Source organism: Microcaecilia unicolor, chromosome 3, assembly GCF_901765095.1.
Source record: "Microcaecilia unicolor chromosome 3, aMicUni1.1, whole genome shotgun sequence".
NCBI classification, from domain to species: Eukaryota; Metazoa; Chordata; class Amphibia; order Gymnophiona; family Siphonopidae; genus Microcaecilia; species Microcaecilia unicolor.
The window spans coordinates 220,895,803-220,922,149 of NC_044033.1; the positions used below are offsets into that span (position 1 = coordinate 220,895,803).

Below are 26,347 nucleotides of genomic sequence, written 5' to 3' on the forward strand. Positions count from 1 at the left end.
ACTAGGGGACAGTTTCTGTTTCTGTGGTGTTGCATTGTATGGAGAGTCTGGCATTGGGGGTTCAGTTTAATTTTTGTCTAAATAGAAAGTTTATGATTACTTATTCTATAGTGGATTAGGGTGTATCTGTGTTTGTGAAAAAGACATGGCTTTCAGTTGGCATTGACTGTGCAGGATCTACGATCTGTACTATTCTGTCTGGTTTCGTTTTACAATAGGTGAATTGATGTTCTAGTGCTCACTGTAGTGTTTAAGATGCTTTCCTTTTCCTTGTGTGACTCGTAGAAATGACTGCTTATGGTATGGTAGAATTGCTCTAAAGGTCCTGAGTGTTTGTATTCTCGGCATGCCTAGTACTGGATTTTTTTTTTTGGGGGGGGGGGGGGTGTTAAAAAATGACCAGCCCCGGGTGTCAACTACCCTAGGTACGCCACTGACTCCACTCATTATTTTATAGACCTTGTAAAGGGGGGGCCGCTTCCTCCTCTTGGGTGGAGCCAGCAAGCCTGAGGGGCTCCCAGGGTTCCCAGACAGAATGCTGCTGATACTGGGACTCAGGGCCAAAGTATTTTATTATCAAGGCAATTTCATACCAAAAATCATAATATATTCTTCAAAACAAAAGGTACAGCCCTCTTAATATAGTCTTCAAAAGAAAAAGGTACAGTTCTCATAAGATCATCTTCAAAAGGAAAAAAGGTACAGTCCAGGTTCCAAAATCTCTCAGCAAACGCTCAGTTCCTCAAGACCACAGGTCTATTAGGGCATTAGCTTTCCTCCCCCTCCTTCAGAAGGGTTTTAGTAAGAGTTCAGCACACTTCCAATATAGAACAATAGTTCAGAACGAATCTTTATGGACAGTCTTTGTATATCAAACCAATACCACAAATCACCTGCCTTTTCACAGCACAGAGGGAACCCTGTAAAGAACAGGGTTGGCAGTTTCTCCCACCTCTCAGCACCACGCCCAGTGTGGCCTCCTCCACTGCCTTCAAGTGCTGGGCAGGACAACCTTTGAACTGTCCCACTCCATGGTTGCTGGCTTCTCTCCCTTAGGCAGCTCTAGTGGCAGGCTATTTCCTTCCTCCACATACTCCATGGAATCTCTCTTTCCATTCGTCTCCCCTCTCTCCTGGTGATTGAGAGCCTCCAGGATATCTGCCCTCCCCTTCTCACAGCTGGGGGGAATTATATTACCTAGATTGTAAGCTCTTTGAGCAGGGACTGTCTCTATGTGTCACGTGTTCAGCGCTGCATGCGTATGGTAGCGCTATACAAATGTTATTAGTAGTATGGTGAAGCCAGGGAAACCGAGCTTCATCCTTCCCTCGCCCTCTAGTGGGGAATGGAGTAACAGGCTCACCCTGCCTGGAGCCATTGCTCCCCCTGCTGGGACTGGGAATCCATTCATCTTTTTAGGACTACTCTCCTCACTCATCCTTGAAAAGACTTCTGGGACCCGGAGTTCTGGACTCAACTGCTTCATTTGGACTCAACTGCTTCACTGGGGAATCTCTGGGGCTTGCCTTGTCTCAACCTATATCATATCTCCCCTCATAACTATTAAAGGAATCCAAGAAACCACTTTGTCCCAGAGAAAGTAAATAGACTCCAGTCTCAATCAAAAGAATACCAACATATATTACTTTCAGATCTATTTCAGAAATATGTAAGACAAGTTTTAATGAATTTTATATCATTGTATTTTTTCTGATATCTTGTAAACCAGTTGGATGAAGCGGTCTGTAAGTGTTTAGATTAGATTAAATTAAATTAAAAGAGTTCCAGTGAAGGTGGCAGGGATCACAACAATGAAATAAATCAATATTTTTCTTTTCTTGCACAGGTGGCTAGAGGTTGGATCTCTAAGAGGCAGGTCAGTATACTTTCTTGATAAACTTGAATACAATTAGGGCCAGATTTATAAATCAGGGAAGAAAATAAACCTGAAAACGTTTTCCATATTGTCTTTGAAAGTGTACTAACCTATCATTTTGGTTTTAGCTTAACAGCAAATCCTCAGGTTTCAGTTTAGACCTTAGGGCCCTGTTAACAAAGGCGCACTAGCGTTTTTAGCACACTCTAACCATGTAGATGCCTATAATATTCAGACAGGGGAGGGGAGAAGGGGACTGGGTTGGGGATCTCAGATGGGAGATGGGGAGGGGAGAAGGGGACTGGGGTGGGGGTCTCAGACAGGAGAAGGGGAGGGGAGAAGGGGACTGGGGTGGGGGTGTTCAGAGGGGAGAAGAGGACTGGGGTGGGGGTCACAGACAGGAGAAGGGGAGAGGAGAAGGGGACTGGAAGTGGGGGCTGAAAAAAGGGGCAGTTAGAGAGGGGACAGATCCTAGATGGAAGGGGGAGTGAGAGGGAGGGCAGACCCTGGATGGATGGGAGAGGGAGGGCAAATGGTGGATTGAAGGGGCAGAGAGAAAGGGCAGACAGTGGAGTGGATGGAAGGGAAAGGGCAGACAGTGAATGGAAGGGGCAGAGATAGAGGGCAGATGTGGATGGAAGGGGCAGGGTGAGAGGGCAGACATTGGATGGAGGAGACAGCAGAGAGGGCTGGCACTGGATGGCAGAGAACGAAGACAGATGCTGGATGGAAGGAAGATGGTGAAAAGAAGATGAGGGAAGCAGAAACCAGAGACAACAAACTGTAAATAAAATATATATTTTTGTTTTTTGCTTTAGGATAAAGTAGTATTGTAGCTGTGTTAATAAATGTTTATAATAGAACATGTAAACAAGGTAATCTTTTTATTGGACTAATTTTAATACATTTTGACTAACATTCGGAGAACAAAACCCCCTTCCTCAGGTCAGGATAGGATACTGTAACAGCACTATATTGTACTGACCCGAGGACGGAGGTTTTGGCCTCTGAAAGCTAAATGTATTAGTCCAATAAAATGGTATTATTTTACTTTCTATATTTGTTTTATTTCTATTTGTTAATTTGTAAAGTGGTGATTGGTACTTGTTAGTTTTTTTCAAATTTACATCTGCTGTCTTTATATTTTGCACAGTACTAGGGGACAGTTTCTGTTTCTGTGGTGTTGCATTGTATGGAGAGTCTGGCATTGGGGGTTCAGTTTAATTTTTGTCTAAATAGAAAGTTTATGATTACTTATTCTATAGTGGATTAGGGTGTATCTGTGTTTGTGAAAAAGACATGGCTTTCAGTTGGCATTGACTGTGCAGGATCTACGATCTGTACTATTCTGTCTGGTTTCGTTTTACAATAGGTGAATTGATGTTCTAGTGCTCACTGTAGTGTTTAAGATGCTTTCCTTTTCCTTGTGTGACTCGTAGAAATGACTGCTTATGGTATGGTAGAATTGCTCTAAAGGTCCTGAGTGTTTTGTATTCTCGGCATGCCTAGTACTGGATTTTTTTTTGGGGGGGGGGGGGTGTTAAAAAATGACCAGCCCCGGGTGTCAACTACCCTAGGTACGCCACTGACTCCACTTATTATTTTATAGACCTTGTAAAGGGGGGGCCGCTTCCTCCTCTTGGGTGGAGCCAGCAAGCCTGAGGGGCTCCCAGGGTTCCCAGACAGAATGCTGCTGATACTGGGACTCAGGGCCAAAGTATTTTATTATCAAGGCAATTTCATACCAAAAATCATAATATATTCTTCAAAACAAAAGGTACAGCCCTCTTAATATAGTCTTCAAAAGAAAAAGGTACAGTTCTCATAAGATCATCTTCAAAAGGAAAAAAGGTACAGTCCAGGTTCCAAAATCTCTCAGCAAACGCTCAGTTCCTCAAGACCACAGGTCTATTAGGGCATTAGCTTTCCTCCCCCTCCTTCAGAAGGGTTTAGTAAGAGTTCAGCACACTTCCAATATAGAACAATAGTTCAGAACGAATCTTTATGGACAGTCTTTGTATATCAAACCAATACCACAAATCACCTGCCTTTTCACAGCACAGAGGGAACCCTGTAAAGAACAGGGTTGGCAGTTTCTCCCACCTCTCAGCACCACGCCCAGTGTGGCCTCCTCCACTGCCTTCAAGTGCTGGGCAGGACAACCTTTGAACTGTCCCACTCCATGGTTGCTGGCTTCTCTCCCTTAGGCAGCTCTAGTGGCAGGCTATTTCCTTCCTCCACATACTCCATGGAATCTCTCTTTCCATTCGTCTCCCCTCTCTCCTGGTGATTTAGAGCCTCCAGGATATCTGCCCTCCCCTTCTCACAGCTGGGGGGAATTATATTACCTAGATTGTAAGCTCTTTGAGCAGGGACTGTCTCTATGTGTCACATGTTCAGCGCTGCATGCGTATGGTAGCGCTATACAAATGTTATTAGTAGTATGGTGAAGCCAGGGAAACCGAGCTTCATCCTTCCCTCGCCCTCTAGTGGGGAATGGAGTAACAGGCTCACCCTGCCTGGAGCCATTGCTCCCCCTGCTGGGACTGGGAATCCATTCATCTTTTTAGGACTACTCTCCTCACTCATCCTTGAAAAGACTTCTGGGACCCGGAGTTCTGGACTCAACTGCTTCACTGGGGAATCTCTGGGGCTTGCCTTGTCTCAACCTATATCATATCTCCCTTCATAACTATTAAAGGAATCCAAGAAACCACTTTGTCCCAGAGAAAGTAAATAGACTCCAGTCTCAATCAAAAGAATACCAACATATATTAGTTTCAGATCTATTTCAGAAATATGTAAGACAAGTTTTAATGAATTTTATATCATTGTATTTTTTCTGATATCTTGTAAACCAGTTGGATGAAGCGGTCTATAAGTGTTTAGATTAGATTAAATTAAATTAAAAGAGTTCCAGTGAAGGTGGCAGGGATCACAACAATGAAATAAATCAATATTTTTCTTTTCTTGCACAGGTGGCTAGAGGTTGGATCTCTAAGAGGCAGGTCAGTATACTTTCTTGATAAACTTGAATACAATTAGGGCCAGATTTATAAATCAGGGAAGAAAATAAACCTGAAAACGTTTTCCATATTGTCTTTGAAAGTGTACTAACCTATCATTTTGGTTTTAGCTTAACAGCAAATCCTCAGGTTTCAGTTTAGACCTTAGGGCCCTGTTAACAAAGGCGCACTAGCGTTTTTAGCACACTCTAACCATGTAGATGCCTATAATATTCCTATGGGCGTCTACATGGTTAGCGAGTGCTCAGTTTTAGCAAGTGCTAAAAATGCTTGCATGTCTCTGGCACAGGGCCCTATCTAATGAGTGTGGATTTGAAAAAATAACTTAAATATAAGTGTGACACTTCTAATGTTTTAAGTAAATCTTTTAGGGTTCAATATTGGAAAAACTGCTGGCCTTCTAAATATGTCCCCTATTTTTAGTCACAAAGAATAACAGTGAATAAAGGTAATAGCATGCCCACTTATTATATAAGGAGGAAAAAAACCTCATCAAAACTGAGGCATGCAACAGTCAATGAAACCGGATCGCAAAATCAGCAGACCAGCATGCATACAGCAAAAAAAGGTCATCATTGGTCAAAAAACCTCCTGTAGTGTTCAAGTGTTGCAAAAAGCCATTCTAGAGCAAAATTAGTCTTCAGTTCTTAAATATAATGTACGGTCAATTATCAACAAACACTTATCTTCAATTATGCGTTGCGTCAGTGCTTGAAGACAACTGTCTGTTGACTACTAGAAAAGGGGCATCTTTTTTTTCCATAACTCTATAGCCATAGAATGCGCTGCCTCAGAGTTTGCAGGCAGAGAAATCATTATCCCATTTTAAGCGTCCTCTTAAGTCACATTATTTCACTATTGCTTTTGATGTTGTTTTTCCTGGGAGTTAAATGGGATTATAAATTGTATTTTATTTAGTTTTAATGTCTATGGCAGTGGTTCCCAAAAGTTTTCAGTTCATGGCACCCTTCATGTCCGAGCAACTTTTCGTGGCACCTCCCAACCTCCGCCCCCCCCCCCTCCCCAGCCACACAGGTCTCCATCTTTTTATCTGCACAAATATATCAGTGCTAGGGTGTCCCTATAACCAGCCCCTCCAAATAACACACTGATTACGATTTATAACAAATTACTATTCTACCTATCAGACTAACTGTCCTTCTATGTTAAATTGTACAGCGCTGCGTAACCCTAGTAGCGCTTTAGAAATGTTAAGTAGTAGTAGTAGTAGTAGTACCTATGAAAAGTTATTCCATTATTATACTTCCTCTTTGTACATCTGTATGCTGCACAAGCCAGCATGTTTAAAAATGTAACTGAGATTAAATAAAAAATGCTACCAACAATAAAGAATGACAACGCAGATGCAGTGGCTCATAGGTTTGCTTGCTTTCTTTGGAATGGAAGGAAAACAGAGACTACTGACCTATTGGCTTCAATTTTTTTGACTTCATCCCGTCTCCTGTTTTCATCCAACCTCCTTAGCAGTCACCTCTGGGCCCTGAACGCCGTCTACTCCCTGTCTCCATTGGCCGCGACAAAAAAAAACTAGTTTGGGCCCGCAGCAGCCTTCAGGCATGTGCTATCAGCTTTGCTGGTCCTCTGCCCCCGCTGACGTCAACTTCCAGTTCGGGGGGTAGAGGACCGGCAGAACTGACAGCACAAGCTTGAAGGCTGCTGCAGTCCTGCACTTGGGTTTTTTTTTTCTGCCGCTTCTGCACTGCTGTGTGCAGTAGTGGTTCGGGCGGGAGGGAGGTCGGGATTTGCTGTGGCACACCAGGGTGCCATTGCGCACAGGTTGGAAAACGCTAGTCTATGGTCTTGAATGGATGGGCTTTCCTATTATTCATTGTAGCCCATTTTCTTTCTTTCTTTTTTGTTTTCAATTTTGTAATTTATATTTTATGATTTTAAACTGCTGTGATCTTATGTAAAGCTAAGCAGTATAACAAATGTAATAAAGTATAGGGCTCATTTTTGAAAGCAAAAAAAAAACATCCAGAAAGTGTCACAAAGCACCATTTGGATGTATTTCTTCTCAAAACATCCAAATTGGTATTTTCAAAACCTATTTTGCAGATGTTTATCTATGCATTTCATCTGCAATACATCCAAATTACAAGGGAGTGTGTCGGGGGCGTTTTGAAGATAGGATTAGGGTGGGTTTAGGGCCATAATGAAACAAAATGAAAATGTCTAGGGTGAAAACTTCAATGTTTTGGTCTACACCTGTTTTTATAATAAGGCATCAAAAGGTGCCCTAAATGACCAGATCACCACTGGAGGGAATGAGGGCTGACCCCTCCCACCCCAAAAATGCGAATAAAAATAGTATTCATCATCCTCTATGACAGACTCAGATGTTATAGCCAGGTGTATTAGAGCAGTATGCAGTTCCCTGGAGTAGTGTGTAGTGGGTGCAATGCAGGCCCATACCTCACCCTACCTGTTACACTTGTGGTGGAAACTGTGAGCCCTCCAAAACTCACAAGAAAACCACTGTACCCACATATATGTGCCCTATTCAACCAACCCTAGCACAACTCTTCATATATAGTCATTACTTTAATTAGTATAACAAGAGGAGTGTTTTCATTAGAGTTTTAATTATATCTTTATTAGTTTTAATTACATTTAATTAGTTTCTGGGAAATAAACACCAAATAAATTACACATTATACCATATAATCTTAAGGCTCTTTATATTCATCTAATATCACTAGTACGTGAAGAAGTTTTAATTAAAAAAACTATGTAATACTAGGATACAAAGAGCAGGCCAGCAGTGTGAGGGCTGAGTGTCACATGTATGATTATCTCCCAGTTGGTGAGAGGTTATATGTGTGTGATCAATGCAAAGAGCTCCTAGCTCTCAGAGAACGAGAGGCTAGAGTAGCAGACTTGGAGGAGCTGAGGGAGACAGAGAGGTACATAGAGGAGGCCTACAGGGACGTTGTAGAGAAGTCCCACCTCAAGTCTGGCAGCCCCTATGCTGCCTTGGAGGAGGGAGGCCTCCTAAATTGAAAGCATCATCCTGGTGAAGTTGGAAATAATCCTGTAGTCAGGACCAGCCCACCAGGGGATGCAATATCTTCTCATACTGAAGCTGTGTCTCCAGGAGCTTCTGCCCAGGATGGAAAGCTTAGGACAGCTGTTGTAGTTGGTGATTCGATTATTAGGCGTGTAGATAGCTGGGTGACTGGTGAACGTCAGGATCGCTTGGTGACTTCCCTGCCTAGTGCAAAGGTGGTGGACCTCACATGTCACCTAGATGGGATTTTAGATAGTTCTGGGGAGAAGCCTACTGTCTTGGTACATATATATTCGCATATTGACTTTTCAGACTGTTTGTTGTTCCTATTTACATCTTGCTCAGCAGTTGATAGTGATAATGTGCAATCTTGAAAATCTGTCTGCTTTTTATTTAAAGACACCTGCAGGCTCATTTTCAAAAGAGATAGACGTCCAAAAAGTGACATAAATCCACACAAAAGGTGCCCCAAATGACCACTGGAGGAACTCGGGGATCACCTCCCCTTCCTTCCCCAAATCACAAAACATTTTTCCAAACAGCACTTTCTAAAGGAAAAGATAGACTTTTTATTTGTAGAAAATGACCTTTCCTGTTCTGATTTTATACATTTTACAAAAAATGTCCAAATTCAGACTTAGATGTCATATCCAAAAATGCTCCTTGTGCATTTGACGTGCCCAAAGTCACAAGGAGCAGCAGTGGGAATTGAACCCATGTTGCCAGGATCAAAGCCTGCTGCACTAACTATTAAATCACTCCTTCTCTGTTTTGGACATCTTGCATTTGGATGTCTTTGTGTTCGAAAATGGCTGAAAATCCAAGGACGTCCATGGTATTTTCGAAAACAAATATGGACGTCCATCTTTTTTCAAAAATGACCTTTTCCCCGCTTCCGAATTTGGACATTTTACAAAGACGTCCAAATTCCAACTTAGACGTTTCTTTAGAAAATGCCCCTCTTGGTCTACTATGCTCTCTATTGCAACCTCACTATCTGGATGCCCTATTGTTTGACGTCGGTGGTAGGCAAAATGGTAGAGACTATTATAAAGAACAAAATTACAGAGCACATTCAAAAGCATGGAATAATGAGCCAAAGCCCACATAGATTTAGTGAAGGAAAATCTTGCCTCACCAATCTAATCTAGTTGGTTAGAGTGCTGGTGTAGATAGGAAGTAACCAATAGAAAACAAAAAGGAGGAGGAAAACCCTCACATGCAACGAAGGCAATAGAACAAAAAAAGTGGATGTCAAGGAGGATGTCAAGAAGTCTTTAATATAACAGCTAAAATAACGACCCAACCCGGCTGTGTTTCGGCTCCAAGGCCTGCATCAGGGGTCTATTAGATCTACATGAAAAACAAAATAACTAATTACATAAAAAGTAATGTAATTAGACAAAAATGACATATATAAAATAGTGACATATATAAAATCAACTTGTGCAATAATCACATTCATATATATATACAGAGATTAAAAAGTATAAAAAATCAAAAGTAAAAGATGAGTCTTGGCTTGTACATTATGTATTAGACTTTACATGGGTCAGAGGTAATCAGGTGATAATCCAATATGTTTAGAATCGGACAAACAAATGTGCAAACTAAAAACAAGTAAAAAATGCTATCAATAGTACTGTATATACACATAGACCTGATAATAATTATCTGTAAATCTATGTGAAAAATGGGTTTTACCTCTTGTGTTTGGCTGATGGCTTAATCAAGAGAAAAGTAGCTGTTAGGGTTCTGAAGAATAGAAAAACAATAAGGTTAAGACATTTAAAAGTATATATTTTTTATTACATTTGTACCCCACGCTTTCCCACTCACGGCAGGCTCAATGTGGCTTACATGGGGCAATGGAGGGTTAAGTGACTTGCCCAGAGTCATAAGGAGCTGCCTTTGCCTGAAGTGGGAATCAAACTCAGTTCCTCAGTTCCCCAGGACCAAAGTCCGCCACCCTAACCACTAGGCCATATATCTAGACAAACCTGAATATATCAAACTTAACATGCAGTGAAACTGTAGTGGTTGATGCCAAAGTTTTAAAAGAAACAAACAATGTGTCTGTAAATAAAATGCTGAAAAGTATGGCTGACATTAATGGTGACAGTCTACCAAATCAGAAATATGTGACGGACTTTGAGTCACCTTTGAATGCTGTGGAGACATATGCCTAAATGTATTGGAATAGAGGCAGATGTATGATGCAATATCTATAGTAGGGAGTCAGAAGGAGAAAAAGGAATTACGCCAAAATGAAACTAAAATGGAACAGCGTGTAGTCGGATAGAGTAGTGAAGATGACTATGGAGTACATAATGCATATAGCTATGAAATAAAAAAGTGTCAAATAAAAAGAGGGAAAACTTAACCTTAGCTGAGAAAATCCAGTGCTGCTGTACACCGTGATGGTAGAACGCATCTATGACGTCAACAACGTAAACATAATGATTATTTGTAAACTGTAACTTGTAAATTTCCACTCTGTGTTTTTAAAAATAAAATGCAGTTGGAGAGGACAAATATTACTATCTTTTAGGAACCATATTAGAAATTGCATCTGTTGTGAAAACTGAATTTTTGTAAATGTTTTACTGGCGATCGTGGTGGTATGGTGACGTGCATATTTCATGTATCTAATGTTATTGAGTATGTCAAGTGTGGCTACGTCAATCTGAAAGAAAGAAATTTAAACCAATTAGCTTTGAAGCTACGTCGCACCATAGAGTGTTACTGGGATCAATTTTTATGGTCATGTATCAAATTAAGAACGTGAATGAATTTATGGACTGAATCACAATATGGCATCTACATAGGTGTATGGCAGGTTGTACGAGTGAAACTTGTAAAATGTAATACACTGGACTGTAGAGATGAGCCGCATAAAATATTTGTTGGAAATAATAACTAATGCTTATTTTCTATCTTGCCAGGAAATGCTGCCGATTAAAAATATAATTAATAGAAATAAATTGGTAAAATATGTGTATAAAAACAATAAGTGCCAAATGAAATGACTGAAAAACGATGTGTGAGAACAAATTCTTACGATCTGACTGCATGGAAATCTTGCCATCAGGAATAATGCTCGTTAAAAATGAACTGAAATTGAATGGATTGGTGTTGTGGCTGTGCCAACCAATAAAATGTAAACACAAAATGGTTTTTTGAGACCAAAAAACATATTCCTGTATTAAAATGTCCAAAGAAGGGAAAATTAGGTTCTTACCATGATAATTTTCTTTCCTTTAGTCATAGCAGATGAAGCCATTATGTATGGGTTATGTCCATCAACCAGCAGGGGAGAGAGAGAGCACTCAAACTTTCTCAGTGCCCTCTTGGCCAGCTAGCTCCACTGCCTCTTCAGTATTTGAAGCTTCCAAAGCAGTATGGCCAACCGCAATGGGAATCACAAGAGCTTTCCTCACAGCGAACGATGGCCCATCACAAGGGCATGAACTCATAAAGGAGGGAATGCACATCCTCCTGGAGGGAATAAACTCATCCTCCTTATTGTATAAGTGGAGGGGAACACACGCGCCTCCTGGAGGGAATCACACATCCTCCCAACACACTGGAGGGAATGAACTCATCCTATTTACAGAACTGGAGGGGAACACACGCGCCTCCTGGAGGGAATCAACACATCCTCCAAAAAACGTACTGGAGGGAATGAACTCATCCTCCTAAAGTTAAACTGAACATGAATCCTGAAGATTGTTTTCCAACTTTCTCCCAAGGAAGGAACTTCAGGAAATTAGAACAGAACCTGAAAAAAACCCAATTTACAGCATACTGACAATCCAACAGGGAGGGCTCATGGCTTCATCTGCTATGACTAAAGGAAAGAAAATTATCATGGTAAGAACCTAATTTTCCCTTCCTTGTCATCAAGCAGATGAAGCCATTACGTATGGGATGTAACAAAGCAATCCCTAGATAGGGTGGGAACAAGCCACACCACGCGCTAGCACTTGTGCTCCAAAACGCGCATCCCTCCTGGCAGCCACATCCAGCCTGTAATGTCTGGCAAAGGAGAGCTTAGAAGCCCATGTTGCTGCACTGCATATCTCTTGAAGAGAGAGTGCTCCAGTTTCAGCCCAAGAGGAAGAAATCGCTCTAGTAGAATGCGCCTTAAAGGCTACAGGCGGCACCCGGCCGGCCAGCAGATAAGCTGAAAAGATAGTCTCTTTGAGCCAGCGGGCAATAGTGGCCTTAGACGCTGGAGACCCTCTGCGAGAACCTGACAGTAAAACAAACAGATGATCAGAAGTCCTGAAAGAGTTAGTAACTCGCAGATACTGCAGCAGAGTCCTGCGCACATCCAAAAGGTGCAGCTGCCCAAAAGATTCTGGAAACTCTTCTTCTGAAAAAGAGGGCAAGAAAATAGGCTGGTTTAGGTGAAACGCTGAAACCACCTTAGGCATAAAGGAAGGCACGGTCCGAACCGTGACTCCTGACTCTGAAAATTGCAGAAATGGGTCTCTACAGGACAGCGCCTGGAGCTCTGACACCCGTCTCGCCGAGGTAATGGCCACCAGAAAAACGGCCTTCAGTGTCAAATCCTTCTCCGATACTCGCCGAAGCGGCTCAAAAGGAGATGCCTGCAGGGCTTTCAAAACTAGCCCCAGGTTCCAAGCTGGACATGGTGATCGCACGGGAGGTCGGAGCCGAAGCACCCCTCTAAGAAACTGTGCCACATCTGGGTGAGCAGCCAAAGACACGCCTTCCACCTTACCACGAAGGGAGGCCAACGCTGCCACTTGCACCCGCAGGGAATTATAGGCCAGGCCTTTTTGTACACCTTCCTGCAGAAAGTCCAGAATCGGCGAGACAGGAGCCCGCATTGGTGCAATGGCTCTGGAAGCACACCAAGACTCAAACAGGCACCAAATCCTAGCATAAGCTACGGATGTGGACCGCTTGCGGGCTTGCAGGAGAGTGGTAATCACTTTATTGGAATAACCTTTATCCCTCAATTGCGCCCTCTCAATAGCCATGCCGTAAGACCAAAGCGGCAGGCGTCCTCCATGGCTACCGGACCCTGAGACAACAGGTTCGGTACCAGAGGTAACGGCAGAGGAGCCTCCAGAAGCATCTGTCGGAGGTCTGCATACCAAGGTCTCCTTGGCCAATCCGGGGCGATGAGGACCACTTCTCCTGGGTGCAGCCGAATCCGCAAGAGCAGGCGCCCTATCAAGGGCCATGGGGGAAACACATAAAGAAGACCCGGAGGCCAGGGTTGAGCCAAGGCATCCAACCCCGCCGAGCAAGGATCTCTCCGTCTGCTGAAGAAGCACGGGACTTTGGCATTGGAACTTGTCGCCATGAGATCCATCACGGGCTTGCCCCATTTGGCACAGATCTGCAGGAATACTTCGTCTGCCAGATTCCATTCTGCTGGATCGATCTGATGCCTGCTCAGATAATCGGCCTGCACATTGCTCTGACCTGCAATATGAACTGCCGACAGACACTGAAGATGCAGCTCGGCCCAGTGGCAAATCAGTTCGGCTTGCGCGGCTAGTGCTCTGCACCTTGTTCCGCCTTGTCGATTTATATAGGCCACTGTTGTCGTGTTGTCCGACATCACTCTGACAGCCAATCCTTCCAGGGTCACTTGAAAAGCCAGAAGCGCCTGAAACACCGCTTTCAACTCTAGGCGGTTGATGGACCACTCCGACTCCTCGGGTGTCCATAGACCCTGGGCATGCTTCCCCTTGCAATGTGCGCCCCAGCCCTTCAGGCTGGCATCCGTTACCACCAGGCACCAAATGGGGAGCGTCAGCGGCATTCCTCGCCGCAGCATGCTGTCCGAGAGCCACCACTCCATGCTGAGTCGGGCCGCAGGGAGCCAAGTGAGTCTGCATTGGTAATCCTGAGAAATTGGAGACCACCTCTGGAGTAGGGAATACTGTAGCGGTCTCAGGTGCGCTCTCGCCCAGGGTACCACTTCCATCGTGGCTGTCATCGATCCCAGCAGCTGGACAATGTCCCAAGCTCGCGGGCGGGGCATCCTCAGGAGCAGACGGACCTGATTCTGAAGCTTGCACCGCCTTAGCTCGGGTAGGAACACATAACCCGAGACTGTGTCGAACCTGGCCCCCAAAAATTCTAGAGATTGTGAAGGGGTCAGGTGACTTTTGGCCATATTGACGACCCAGCCTAGAGATTGCAGTACTGAGACCACTCTGGCTGTAGCTTGTAAGCTCTCTGTTGCAGAGTCTGCTCTGATGAGCCAGTCGTCTAGGTACGGGTGAACCCTGATACCTTCTCACCTGAGAAAAGCAGCTACTACCACCATTACCTTCGAAAAGGTTCGGGGAGCTGTGGCGAGGCCAAAAGGCAAGGCCCTGAACTGGAAATGTTTTCCCAACACCGCAAACCTCAGAAACCTCTGGTGCGGGGGCCAAATCGGTATGTGCAAGTAAGCTTCTTTCAGGTCTAGAGACGTGAGAAACTCTCCTGGCTGAACCGCCGCAATGACGGAGCGCAGGGATTCCATGTGGAAATGCCGCACTCTCAGGGACTTGTTCACTTCTTTTAAGTTCAGAATAGGGCGAAAGGACCCACCTTTTCGCGGCACCACAAAGTAGATGGAGTAACGGCCGCAGCCCTGCTCGGCGGGAGGCACCGGGGTCACCGCCCCTAACCGAATCAGACCTTGTAAAGTCTCCTCCACCTCCGCCCGTTTGACGGCAGAACCGCATCGGGACTCCATAAACACGTCTCTTACTGGGGCGTTGAATTCTATTCTGTATCCCTCTCCGATCAGGTCCAGAACCCACTGATCTGAGGAAATCTTGGTCCACTCCTCGGCAAAGAGGGAAAGTCGTCCTCCGATGACAGGCATCGAGGAGAGGGCCGGCGCACCATCATTGAGAGGGTCGCCCCTGAACTCCTGGCCTTGAGCCACCAGCTGCGGAACGCTTGTCCGAGCGAAAGGAGTTCCTCTGCTGACCACGGGCATGTGAAGTGAACCCAGCCGAATGCCCCGGGCGGTACCTTCTAGCTTCACGGAAGCGAGGTCTGTACGAGGAGTGGGACCGCCTGGCCCTTAGAGGAAGGCCTCTGCCTATCTTCGGGCAAGCGCTGGGGTTTTGGATCACCCAAGCCTTTCACAATTTTCTCCAACTCCTCACCAAATAGGAGAAGTCCTTGAAAAGGCAACTTCACCAACCTTTGCTTAGAGGCCATGTCCGCTGCCCAGTGCCGTAGCCACAGACGACGGCGAGCCGCCACTGCTACTGCCATTTGTTTAGCCGAAGCTCTGACAAGGTCATAAAGGGCATCAGCCAGAAAGGACAAGGCCACCTCCATCCGCGGAGCCACATCCAAGAAGGGCTCCGCTCCATCTCCGGGCTGTGCCACTGCCTGTTGCAGCCAAGCTAGGCAGGCTCTAGCAGCATAACAGCTGCATGCAGACGCCCGAACAGTGAGACCTGCAATTTCAAAGGACCGTTTCAATGCTGTTTCCAGCCTACGATCTTGAACATCCTTCAGGGCAACACCTCCTTCAACAGGGAGGGTAGTTCTCTTTGTCACCGCAGTGACTAGGGCATCCACTGTAGGCATTTGAAAATGAGCCATATGCCCCTCACGCAGAGGGTATAACTGCCCCATAGCCCTGGAAACTCTCAAAGGTCCCTCGGGGTCAGCCCACTGAGCCGACACAAGCTCTAGGATGGAGTCATACAAAGGGAAGGCCCGAGCAGCTTTCTTGGTACTAGCCATCCTAGGATTACCCGAGGAGGCCATGCCATTGTCAGGATCTTCAATCGAGAGGGCCTGCATGGTATCTGAAATAAGCGCTGGCAGCTCATCATGGTGGAAAATCCTCACCGCGGAGGGATCATCCAGATCCTGTGGTAAATCCGCACCCGACTCCGGTTCCTCAGACCAAGAACGTCTGTCAGAGTTCTCCGAATCCTCACACCCCGACCACGGGGGGGAAAAAGGCGCACCACAATCTGAAGGGGAATTAACCCTTCTGCGCTTATCTTTGGGCCAATCATCCGGGAAAACCTCAGTGGGCAGTCCCAGGCCAGAATCCATCGGGGGGACCATCACAGGGGCCTCAGGCGACCCTTGAGGGAGGGCTCTTTTCATCATGTATGCTTTATGCAGCAAAAGCACAAAATCCGGGGAGAAAATCTCACCCTGGGCACCCAAATCCTGTCCGGTGCTAGCCACTCCTGAAATAACCTCATCTCGAGGTGCCCCACCCGGCTCAGGTCTCTCCGTGTCCAGGGAGACCGCGCCATGCGGTGTAAGCAAAATGGCGCCCGCTGCCAGCTCAGAGCGGGAAGAAACATTGCTCGCCATGCTCAGGCCGGCTCCTACGCCTGTACAGCACGATTTACAGAGCCCTGCTGCTGATTTGCGCTTGCCACACGTGGAACAGCGCTTTACATTGTCCGCAGCCATCGCCGAAAAATGGCGGTAAAATCCAAAATGGCAGTTTCGCGCCAAAATCGCCCCGATCGCGGGCCCACCCCGGAGGAGTTGGAAAACACTCTTACCTCAAAGGATCTAGCGTACAACTACGATCCTGCTGAAAATCAGGTCAAAAACCTGTGTTCCAGCGTCTCTGCGTTTAAAAACGCGACGCGACTTTTTTTTTTTTTTTTTTTTAACGCTGTGAGGAAAGCAGAGGTATTGAAGACTCCGCAGGCTCAGATGAGTGGGAAAGGCAGGGAAAGGGCGAACCTATATGCCTGCATCCACTGTTGGTGGGTAAGGACAGGGAAAGCAATGCAATATGTCCACATCCACGGAGGTATGGGTAAGGCAGGGAAAGGGCTAACCTATGTGCCTTTAAAGTGAAGCTGCTATAGCCTCCAACACCCCGGTTAACAACTGGCAAGCCAGGAACCACCTCCCGGCAGATTTTTCTGGAGCTCGAGAAGCTGCAGCCACCCTGCTAGGGGAGATAGAGAATACTGAAGAGGCAGTGGAGCTAGCTGGCCAAGAGGGCACTGAGAAAGTTTGAGTGCTCTCTATCTCCCCTGCTGGTTGATGGACATAACCCATACGTAATGGCTTCATTTGCTTGATGACAAGGAATGATGATTTGTATAGCGTCTGTAATTCGTGGCGCAAAATTGATGCAGTTGATTTTAATGAAGTGATTTCCTAAATTTATCGTAAATCTAAAACATAGTGGAAAAAAATTATCTTTATGAATAAAAGAAATAAAAAATAGAAGTAAAAGAGGAATAAAAAAATGAAATTGTATGAAATGGTAAATTAGAAAACACTGCATAATGAAATACATAAATATAAGAGATACGCAGAGCATCAGTTAATGTTTAAATGAATTGAAAAATGCCTAAATATGATTGTGGTATATAGTAATACTTACAAAAAAGTAAAGCATCAACTGATATGTGAATGAATCAAACATATAAATGGCGAGTGACCGACTGACTCGCAAATGCGCAGTAGAGACTTCCCTCTCTGTCCCGCCCCCGCGTCAATACGTGATGACGGGGGCGGGACAGAGAGGGAAACTGCGCAAAGCCGCCAAGGTCACTACCGCTCCCCCCGCCCGAGGTCGCCGCTACCGCTCCCCCCCCAACCGGTGTCGCCGCCGCCGCCAGCCCTCCACCCGGCCCAGGTCCTCTCTCCGCTACTGAACTTACATCCATTCGCCGGAATGCAGCACGCACATCAGCTGAGCTGCCGTCCGCCTTCCTTCCCTGCCTGTGCCCCGCCCTCGCTGACGTTACGTCACATGAGGGCGGGACACAGGCAGAGAAGGAAGGCCGACGGCAGCTCAGCTGATCTGCCCTGCTGCCTTCCGGCGAATGGATGTAAGTTCAGTAGCGAAGAGAGGGCCTGGGCCGGGTGGAGGAACGGTAGCGGCGACCTCGCGGGGGGGGGGGAGCGGTGGCGACCACGCGGGGGGGGGGCCAGCGTCGACCTCCGAAAACCCCAATACCAGCCCGTTTTAACGGGCTCAACGGCTAGTTGATTAAATAAGTTAAAGAATGCCGTAGATATGCTTGTTGGTTAAAAATAAAATTATATACAATAAATATGTAAAACACTGCACGAGTGGCACCATACATGTAAAGAAAACAAAGAACACAAAAACCATCAAATAATATATAAATGAATTGAACAATGCCATAAATATAATTGTTGCTTAAAATGGAATTATTTGATGTAATAAAATTATAAAACACTGCCTAAAATGGAAACAAATATATAAAAGATACGCATATCAAGACTCTTAAGGCTTGATGACTTAATGCCCCAATATCTTGGAGTATAACCTTGGCACACCAATCACCTGAAGTCTCTATTATTTTTTATGGAGTTTCTTTTATTGAATAAATCACAGATAATTTACTCACAGATAGACAGACAGTGGTGCACCAAGGGGGGGGGGGGGCGGTGAGGACGGTCTGCCCTGGGTGCACGCCGCTGGGGGGGGGGGTGCTGCGCGCCTGTTGGCACTTGTTCCCTCCCTGCTGCTCCCTCTGCGTGGAACAGGTTACTTCCTGTTCCGGGGCAGAGGGAGCAGCAGGGAACGAGCGGACTCGGAGCCGACAGGCGCGCGGCACCTCCCCCCAGCAGGTAAAAATGCACCCGGGGGGGGGGGGGGTAATTTCACCGGGGGGGGTCGCGCTGCACCCGGGGGGTGTAATTTGGCCGGGGGGGGGGGGGCGCATCGGCGATCCGCCCCGGGTGTCAGCCAGCCTAGGAACGCCACTGCAGATAGATGTTCTGAGGTGCTGCTCCAGGACACAGAGACTTCTTAATCTGAGAGCTGTTGGGGGTGAAGATCTGAAGAGAGGTAGATATATTGCAGGGGGGGGAAGGATAGTTGAACAGGTAGAAATGGTCCAAAGCTGGGTGACTGGAATGTGCAATATCTCATTAGAGAGGAGATATTTTCAAGGTAAAAAAAAACCAGGTTCGTTACAGGGAGTTTCAGGAGGACAGAGCTGTCTGGAATGAGATGATCCATGCTCCATGTCTCTGGCTAGATGGTGTTGGAATGCCTCATGGCTGAAAGGACAAAGAGGTGTTGAGGCTTCACACAGGCTCAGGGAGGAGCAGATAGAGACCAATGGGGACAAAGCTTGCCATCGGTTAGCAAGGAGTGGCCCTAGAGGACGGCTCTCGATTGGGGGGAAAGGTCATACCTGGCTGACCTCCCAGGACAGAGATAGTGAGAATGACCAGGAAATGATAGCAGGAAAACAAAAGAGCCAAGCTTGGCAGAGAGAGGGAGGAGGTGGCAGAGAGAGGGAGGAGGTGGCAGAGAGAGGGAGGAGGTCTGGGCAGCCTCACAACCAGTGGTAATAGTTCTTACACAGCCAAGCAAGTGTGGTTGCACTGCCTGTGAACTACATTACCCACAGTGCATTGCTCATGTATCTTTGCAGTGAGAAAGTGCAGCAATGATAGTCCTTAGAACTGAGAATAACAGTAAAGGCATTACACATATTTTAGGATCACGTTATAAACTAGTGCGAGGCTGTCGGAGGACAGAACAACGCAGAACATCGAATGATGTATAAATAGATGAGCCTCCATATAGTCATAATGTATAATCATACAAGTAAAAAATTGAAACATCAAATGACATAGTAAAGTTAAAACATTGCCATGAACATAATTGTTGCTTAAAGTAGAACTAATGTTGGTATATTCACATGCAACCATCTCAGCATGTGAATGGTTGAATTAAAAATGAAGTATCAAGAGATAAATGTATGGTGCCACTCGTGCAGTGTTTTACACATTTATTGTATATAATTTTATTTTTAACCAACAATCATATTTACTGCATTCGTTAACTTATTTAATCAATTCATTCACATATCAGTTGATGTTTACTTTTTTGTAAGTATTACTATATACCACAATCATATTTAGGCATTTTTCAATTCATTTAAACATTAATTGATGCTCTGCGTATCATTCAAATGTCACTTCCTGAATATCAATGCTTTAAATTTGTGCAACTCCCGAATCTCCGTTGACGTTATATTAAAGACTTCTTGGCATCCTCCTTCAGCTGTCCTCACTTTTTTGTAGATAGGAAGTAAACCGGCGTAGAACAGAACTAGAAATACCCATTGTAGATAGCCAATATAAAAGTAGATCATGTTCAACCATATCAAACGTAGAATGAGAGACCCAAAGAGACAATGAGAATAGATGATTTATGATCCAAGGAGGTGCAATCTCATTGTATAGTGTAGTGAGAAGAGTTTCCGTACTGTGAGCTGTTCAGAAACCTGCCTGTCTAGGATGTAAAGTGAGAGTTTTTTCAGAAAAGGAGGCTAATTGTTTCAGAACAACTTTTTCCAGAGTTGTAAGATTGAAATAGGGCGGTAATTTAAAGGGAGAGAAGGGTCTAAGTCTAGTTGCTTAAAGATCAGCATAATGATGGCTGATTTCCAGGAACCAGGCACAATGAAGGAGTGCAACAGCAGCATCAAAGTAAGGAAAATGGTTTAACTAATGTAGCTGGTCATGGATCAAGTGCTGAAGATGTCAGATGGATGGAAGGCGATAATCGTAAGAGATCCTGTATTGTCGGGGAATTAAAACTGCTCCAAACTGCTGAAAGTGTCGGGCTGGAGTCTTGGATAATTGGAGAAGGGACTGAGAGATTCATGGAACTTCTAAGAATGTTAATTTTATGTTGCCAGGCCATGGCGACAGTATCAAAGGAGATAAAGATTTGAGAGAGAGATGGAGGGGGAAGGATAGAAGGGGAAATGTTTCTCATTATCTGAATCAACTTCTGAGACTTGTTACGAGTGAATTTAATAACCTTAGAATAGTGATATTTCTTAACTGCAGTGATTAATGAGTGATACTCAGTATACTTGAGTTTAAAGCAATAATGAATAACAGGGACTGGAGCTTTAGTGTTTGTTTATTTTGTTATTGAAATACTTTTTGAAAGCATAAACAATTGAATCAAATGCACGTGTAACTCCTAATTAGCGCCAATTACCTCCAATAATTGATGATTAGTGCCTAATAGACTAATTAGTTACATGCACAACTCAGAAGGAGTGTGACTATGAGAAGGGCATTCCTGGAAATTAGGCACAATGCTATAGAATATTAGCATTTGTGCACCTAACCACCATCAGTTGGGCGCGAGCATTTACACCAGCTTTCGGCAGGCAAAAAAGCTCGCACACACAGTTAGGCATCTAAAGGGCGCTCTGTGCAGACTGTTATTCTTTCAGTGAAATACTTCTGTAACAACATCAAAGGATTTATGATGCAGGCAATATGCTGAAATGTGGCTGTGTTAGGTTTTTGATTATTTTCTTCAATAAAGCCATTGTTCTCATCTTACTCTTTTCCTGTCTTTGTATGTCTTGGCACTCCTTTCATTACACCTTGCTGGATACTAGCCTCTTATTCATCCTATTTCCCATACTACTTACAGGAACTTTAGTATTGTACATTTGTTTTGTTACGGGAGCAATATCGTTCGTAGCTCTCACTCTTTTGGAAAGAGTGAGTTCTCTTTCACAAGAGTGCACACTACTCATGAAAATCATGCCTTGTTTTGGAAGAGTGCGCTTTCTTTCCAAAAGAGGACGCACTATTTTCCAGTAGTGAATGAATACATGCAATTACTGTAACTTTCCCCCTGCCCTAACGGTCATGTCTGACTTCATTTTGTCTACCTTGTTTCTTTCGACTATATAAGTATATAAGTATTGCCATACTGGGACAGACCAAAGGTCCATCAGGCACAGCATCCTGTTTCCAACAGTGGCCAATCCAGTCACAAGTACCTGGCAAGATCTCAAAAATGTACAATACATTTTATTCTGCTTATCCTAGAAATAAACAGTGAATTTTCCCCAAGTCCATTTTAATAATGGTCTATGGACTTTTCCTTTAGGAAGCCATCCAAACCTTTTTTTAAACCCCGCTAACTGCCTTTGCTACATTCTCTGACAATGAATTCCAGAGTATAATTACAACTGAGTGAAGAAAAAAAATTCCAATTCATTTTAAATTTACTACTTTGTAGTTTCATTGTGTGCCCCTTAGTCCTAATATTTTTGGAAAGAGTAAACAAGTGATTCACGACTACCTGTTCCACTCCACTCATGATTTTATAGACCTCTATCATATCTCCCCTCAGCCATCTTTTCTCCAAGCTGAAGAGCCCTAGCCACTTTAGCCTTTCTTCATAGGGAAGTCGTCCCATCTCCTTTATCATTTTCTTCGCCCTTCTCTGTACCTTTTCTAATTCTACTATATCTTTTTTGAGATGCGGTGACCAGAATTGAACACAATATTCAAGGTGCGGTCGCACAATGGATTGATACAAAGGCATTATAACGTCCTCATTTCTGTTTTCCATTCCTTTCCTAATAATTCCTAACGTTCTGTTTGCTTTTTTAGCCGCTAAGGGTGGGATAGTAAACGTATAATAAACTTGAATATTTGTGCATGCGTAATGGTGCACATACAGTATGTGTGAATTAACAGGAATGAGTGTGCCCTTGTTCAGAAACAGTGTGCACTCTTTATGAAAAGTGCACACTGTTTCAGAAGAGTGTCCCCTATTAACAACACCTCATCCCCCTAAAAAAGTCAGAGTTTTTCCTATCGTTTCATTTATATGAAATGAGATTGGAAACTGATATTTCCCATGTCATTTCAAATGAATGCACAACTCTAATTTTATTTCCATATCATCATGCTGATCAATCCATAGACTGGTGAGTTGTGTCCATCTACCAGCAGGTGGAGATAGAGAGCAATCCTTTTGCCTCCCTATATGTGGTCATGTGCTGCCCAGTGTTGCCAGGTGGGCGGTTTTACCGCCCAATTGGGCGGTTTTCCGCGACCCGCCGCGGGAAATTTTTGCCCGCGGCGGGTTGCGGTTTTTTGGGCTGTTTTTGGCCTTCAGGGCGGTTTTTTCGGCCGCGGGGGGGCGGGGTTAGTGACGTTTTTGGGTGGGGTTAATGACGTTTTGGGCGGGGTTAGTGACTTGGGAGGCGGGGCCGATGACGTGGGAGGCGGGGCCGATGACGTGGAGGCGGGGGCCGATGACGTGGGAGGCGGGGGCGATGACGGGGAGGCGGGGCCGGGTGACGTGGGAGGCGGGGCCGGTGACGGCGGGGGCGGGGGTTGATGACGGCGGGGGCGGGGTTGATGACGCGGGGGTGGGGGTGTCAGGGGCGGGGTTTGTGTTTGGGCGGGTTTTGGGCTGTTTTTTGGGCTCCATCGGGCTGGAAAAAAATTTTCCACCTGGCAACCCTGGTGCTGCCGGAAACTCCTCAGTATGTTCTCTATCTCAGCAGGTGGTGGTCACACACAGCAGCAGCTCTGGCTAGGCCTCCAAGCCTAATTTTTAGGTTTTGTTGAGTGCCTGGGGTTGAGGGCTCTTCTTGAGCAAGTGCAAACCTGGTGGCGCCAGGTCCCTCCTTTTCTCCCCCCTCCCGCTGACTCCGTTAAAAAAAAAAAAAAAAAAATTTTGGACGTCCTTAAGGGCGTTTATTTCGACGTTTATTTAAACGTTTATTGCAGCTACTCACTGGGACACCAGGTCGTTACAGCTCGGAGCGAGAAGCAGGTAATTTTTACCTTTTTATAGCGGGCAGGGGGTTCCCCGATTGATCTCCATGTGGCCTATGGCGTCGGAGGGCGCGGGCGCGAAGAATCGCTCCCCGGACCGCGTGTGCGCTTCTAGCGGGGATGCGGGGGTTTTAAAGTCTGATTCGCCCTTGGTGGGTGTCAGTTTGGAGGCCGGTCAGTGTCCTGGGTCTTCCTCCGGTGCGGCGGTTTTTCCCGCCATAAACGCCCATCCCCCGCTGCTCGCCTCCGCCATCTTGGCCGGCCACTCTGCTCGGACGGCTTCTTCTTGGGCCGCCCTTGAGCTGGGAGACGTTCATGCCATGGCCGCCCTTGATTTGGGCGACGGCAAAAAAGCGGCTAAAGTTAAGCGCCGTTCTTCCCGCGCGGCTCCTTCGTGGAGTGTCGCGCCGGACGCCATCTTGGATGCGCAGCATGTTGCTCCCCCGCTCTTGCGAGCGCCGGTTGAGGGTGCGTCTAGGGCTGTGGCCCAGGCTGCTGAAATTCACAGTCTGGGGGGTTTCTCCCCCGAGTTTATTTTGCTGCTGCATCAGGCCTTCCTTATGCAAAACGCTGCCCCTTCTCCCTTGTCCGATAACGGGGTTGAGGCCCCCGGAAGTAAACGCCCTCGGGTGGATTCCCAGGCTTTAGAGGACGCTGTTTCCTCTGATGTAGATGAGGGCAGCGTATCTGAGTTCTCCCAACGGTCCTTTGGAGATTCCTTGGAGGAGACGGATTCCCGCTCGGATGGAGCGGATGACCCCTCTGCAGCGCGGATCTTTCGCTCAGAGGATTTGCCCAACCTGTTACTGCAGGCCATGAGCATTTTGAAGATTTCCTCGCCAGAGGACGTCTCTCCCTCAGCCCCTGTTGGCTCTGCCATTATGCTGGGGACGAAGCGCCCGCCTAGAACCTTCCACGTGCATGATGCCATGCACACCTTAATTTCGGCTCAATGGGATGTCCCGGAAGCGAGCCTCAAAGTGGCTAGGGCTATGTCCCGCCTCTATCCTTTGCCTGAAAGTGAACGTGAGGCCTTTATTTGGCCTACCGTGGATTCTTTAATCACTGCGGTGACTAAGAAAACGGCGTTGCCGGTGGAAGGTGGCACGGCACTAAAGGACGCCCAAGACAGAAGATTGGAAGCGGCTTTAAGGTCGTCCTTCGAGGCGGCTGCCTTAAGTTTGCAGGCCTCAGTTTGCGGCTCCTATGTGGCCAGGGTGTGCCTGACGATGGTGCAGCGGGCTTCCCCCTCGGATCCTTCCTTGAGGGCTGACTGGCCGGCCCTGGAATCGGGCTTGGCTTATTTGGCAGACTTACTGTATGATGTCTTGAGAGCCTCGGCTAAAGGCATGGCTCAGACAGTCTCTGCGCGGCGCTGGCTTTGGCTGAAACATTGGTCTGCGGACCACGCCTCTAAGTCCCGCCTGGCTAAGTTGCCTTTTAAAGGCAAGCTGCTCTTTGGGGTCGAGCTGGACAAAATCGTGACCGATCTCGGCACGTCTAAGGGCAAGAGGTTACCAGAGGTCAGGGCTCGGGCCAGTGCTCGCCCCGGTATCTCCAGAGGACGGTTTCAGGAAGCCCGTCGGTACCGCCCGGGCAAGTCGGGCTCCTCTGCCCCCTCTTCCTTCAAAAGGAACTTCTCCCCCAAGCAGCATTCCTTTCGCAGAGACCGACGTCCCGGAGGTACGCCCTCCGGTCCTCCCCCAGGGTCTCGTACCCAATGACGGGGTCCTGGTCCATGGCCCATTGCAGATTGGAGGACGCCTGTCCTCGTTTCTGGGCGAGTGGACCAGAGTAACTTCAGACGCTTGGGTGCTGGAAGTCATCAGAGACGGCTACAAGTTAGAGTTCTGCCGACCCTTAAGAGACGGGTTTGTACTCTCTCCCTGCAAGTCTCCGGTCAAAGCTGTGGCAGTGCAGCAGACCTTGGACAACCTGATACGCCTGGGTGCGGTCGTTCCGGTGCCAGAAAATCAGATTGGCAAGGGACGTTACTCCATTTACTTTGTGGTACCAAAGAAAGGAGGTTCTGTCCGGCCTATCCTCGACCTCAAAGGGGTCATTCGGGCCTTGAAAGTGCGGCACTTTCGCATGGAGACTCTCCGCTCTGTTATAGCGGCAGTGAAGGCAGGAGAGTTCTTGGCTTCCTTGGACATCAAGGAAGCGTACCTGCATATTCCCATCTGGCCTCCTCATCAACGCTTTATGCATTTTGCAGTCCTGGGCCGACACTTCCAGTTCAGAGCCCTCCCTTTCGGGTTGGCTACTGCTCCGCGGACCTTCTCCAAAGTAATGGTGGTCATCGCGGCCTTCCTGCGAAAGGAAGGAGTACAAGTCCATCCTTATCTGGACGACTGGTTGATCCGAGCCCCCTCTTATGCAGAGTGCGGCAAAGCTGTGGACCGGGTGGTTGCTCTTTTGAGCTCCCTGGGGTGGATCATCAACTGGGAGAAGAGCCAGCTGCGCCCGACTCAGTCCCTGGAGTATCTGGGAGTTCGATTCAACACCCAAGTGGGCAGAGTGTTCCTGCCAGACAATCGGATTGTCAAACTTCAGGCTCAGGTGGACCAGTTCCTAGTAGCCTCTCCTCTTCGGGCTTGGGACTATGTGCAGCTGTTGGGCTCTATGACGGCCACGATGGAAGTAGTGCCCTGGGCCAGGGCTCATATGAGACCACTACAACTCTGCTACAGCGCAGGGCTCATATGAGACCACTACAACTCTGCTGCAGCGCTGGACTCCGATGTCGGAGGATTATGCTGTGCGCCTTCCCTTGGACCCAGCAGTGCGCAAGGCGCTGAGCTGGTGGATGCAGAC

General features: G+C 46.4%; 1 protein-coding gene across 1 annotated transcript in view; it reads left to right on the forward strand.

Annotated features, from left to right (window-relative positions):
- Positions 1–26,347, forward strand: part of LOC115466325 (histo-blood group ABO system transferase-like) — a 102,967-nt gene that overhangs the window by 37,790 nt on the left and 38,830 nt on the right. The window contains exons 3-4 of the mRNA XM_030197502.1: positions 1,847–1,876; positions 4,855–4,884. Coding sequence (XP_030053362.1) covers positions 1,847–1,876; positions 4,855–4,884 — 60 coding nt within the window. The remainder of the gene's footprint in view (positions 1–1,846; positions 1,877–4,854; positions 4,885–26,347) is intronic.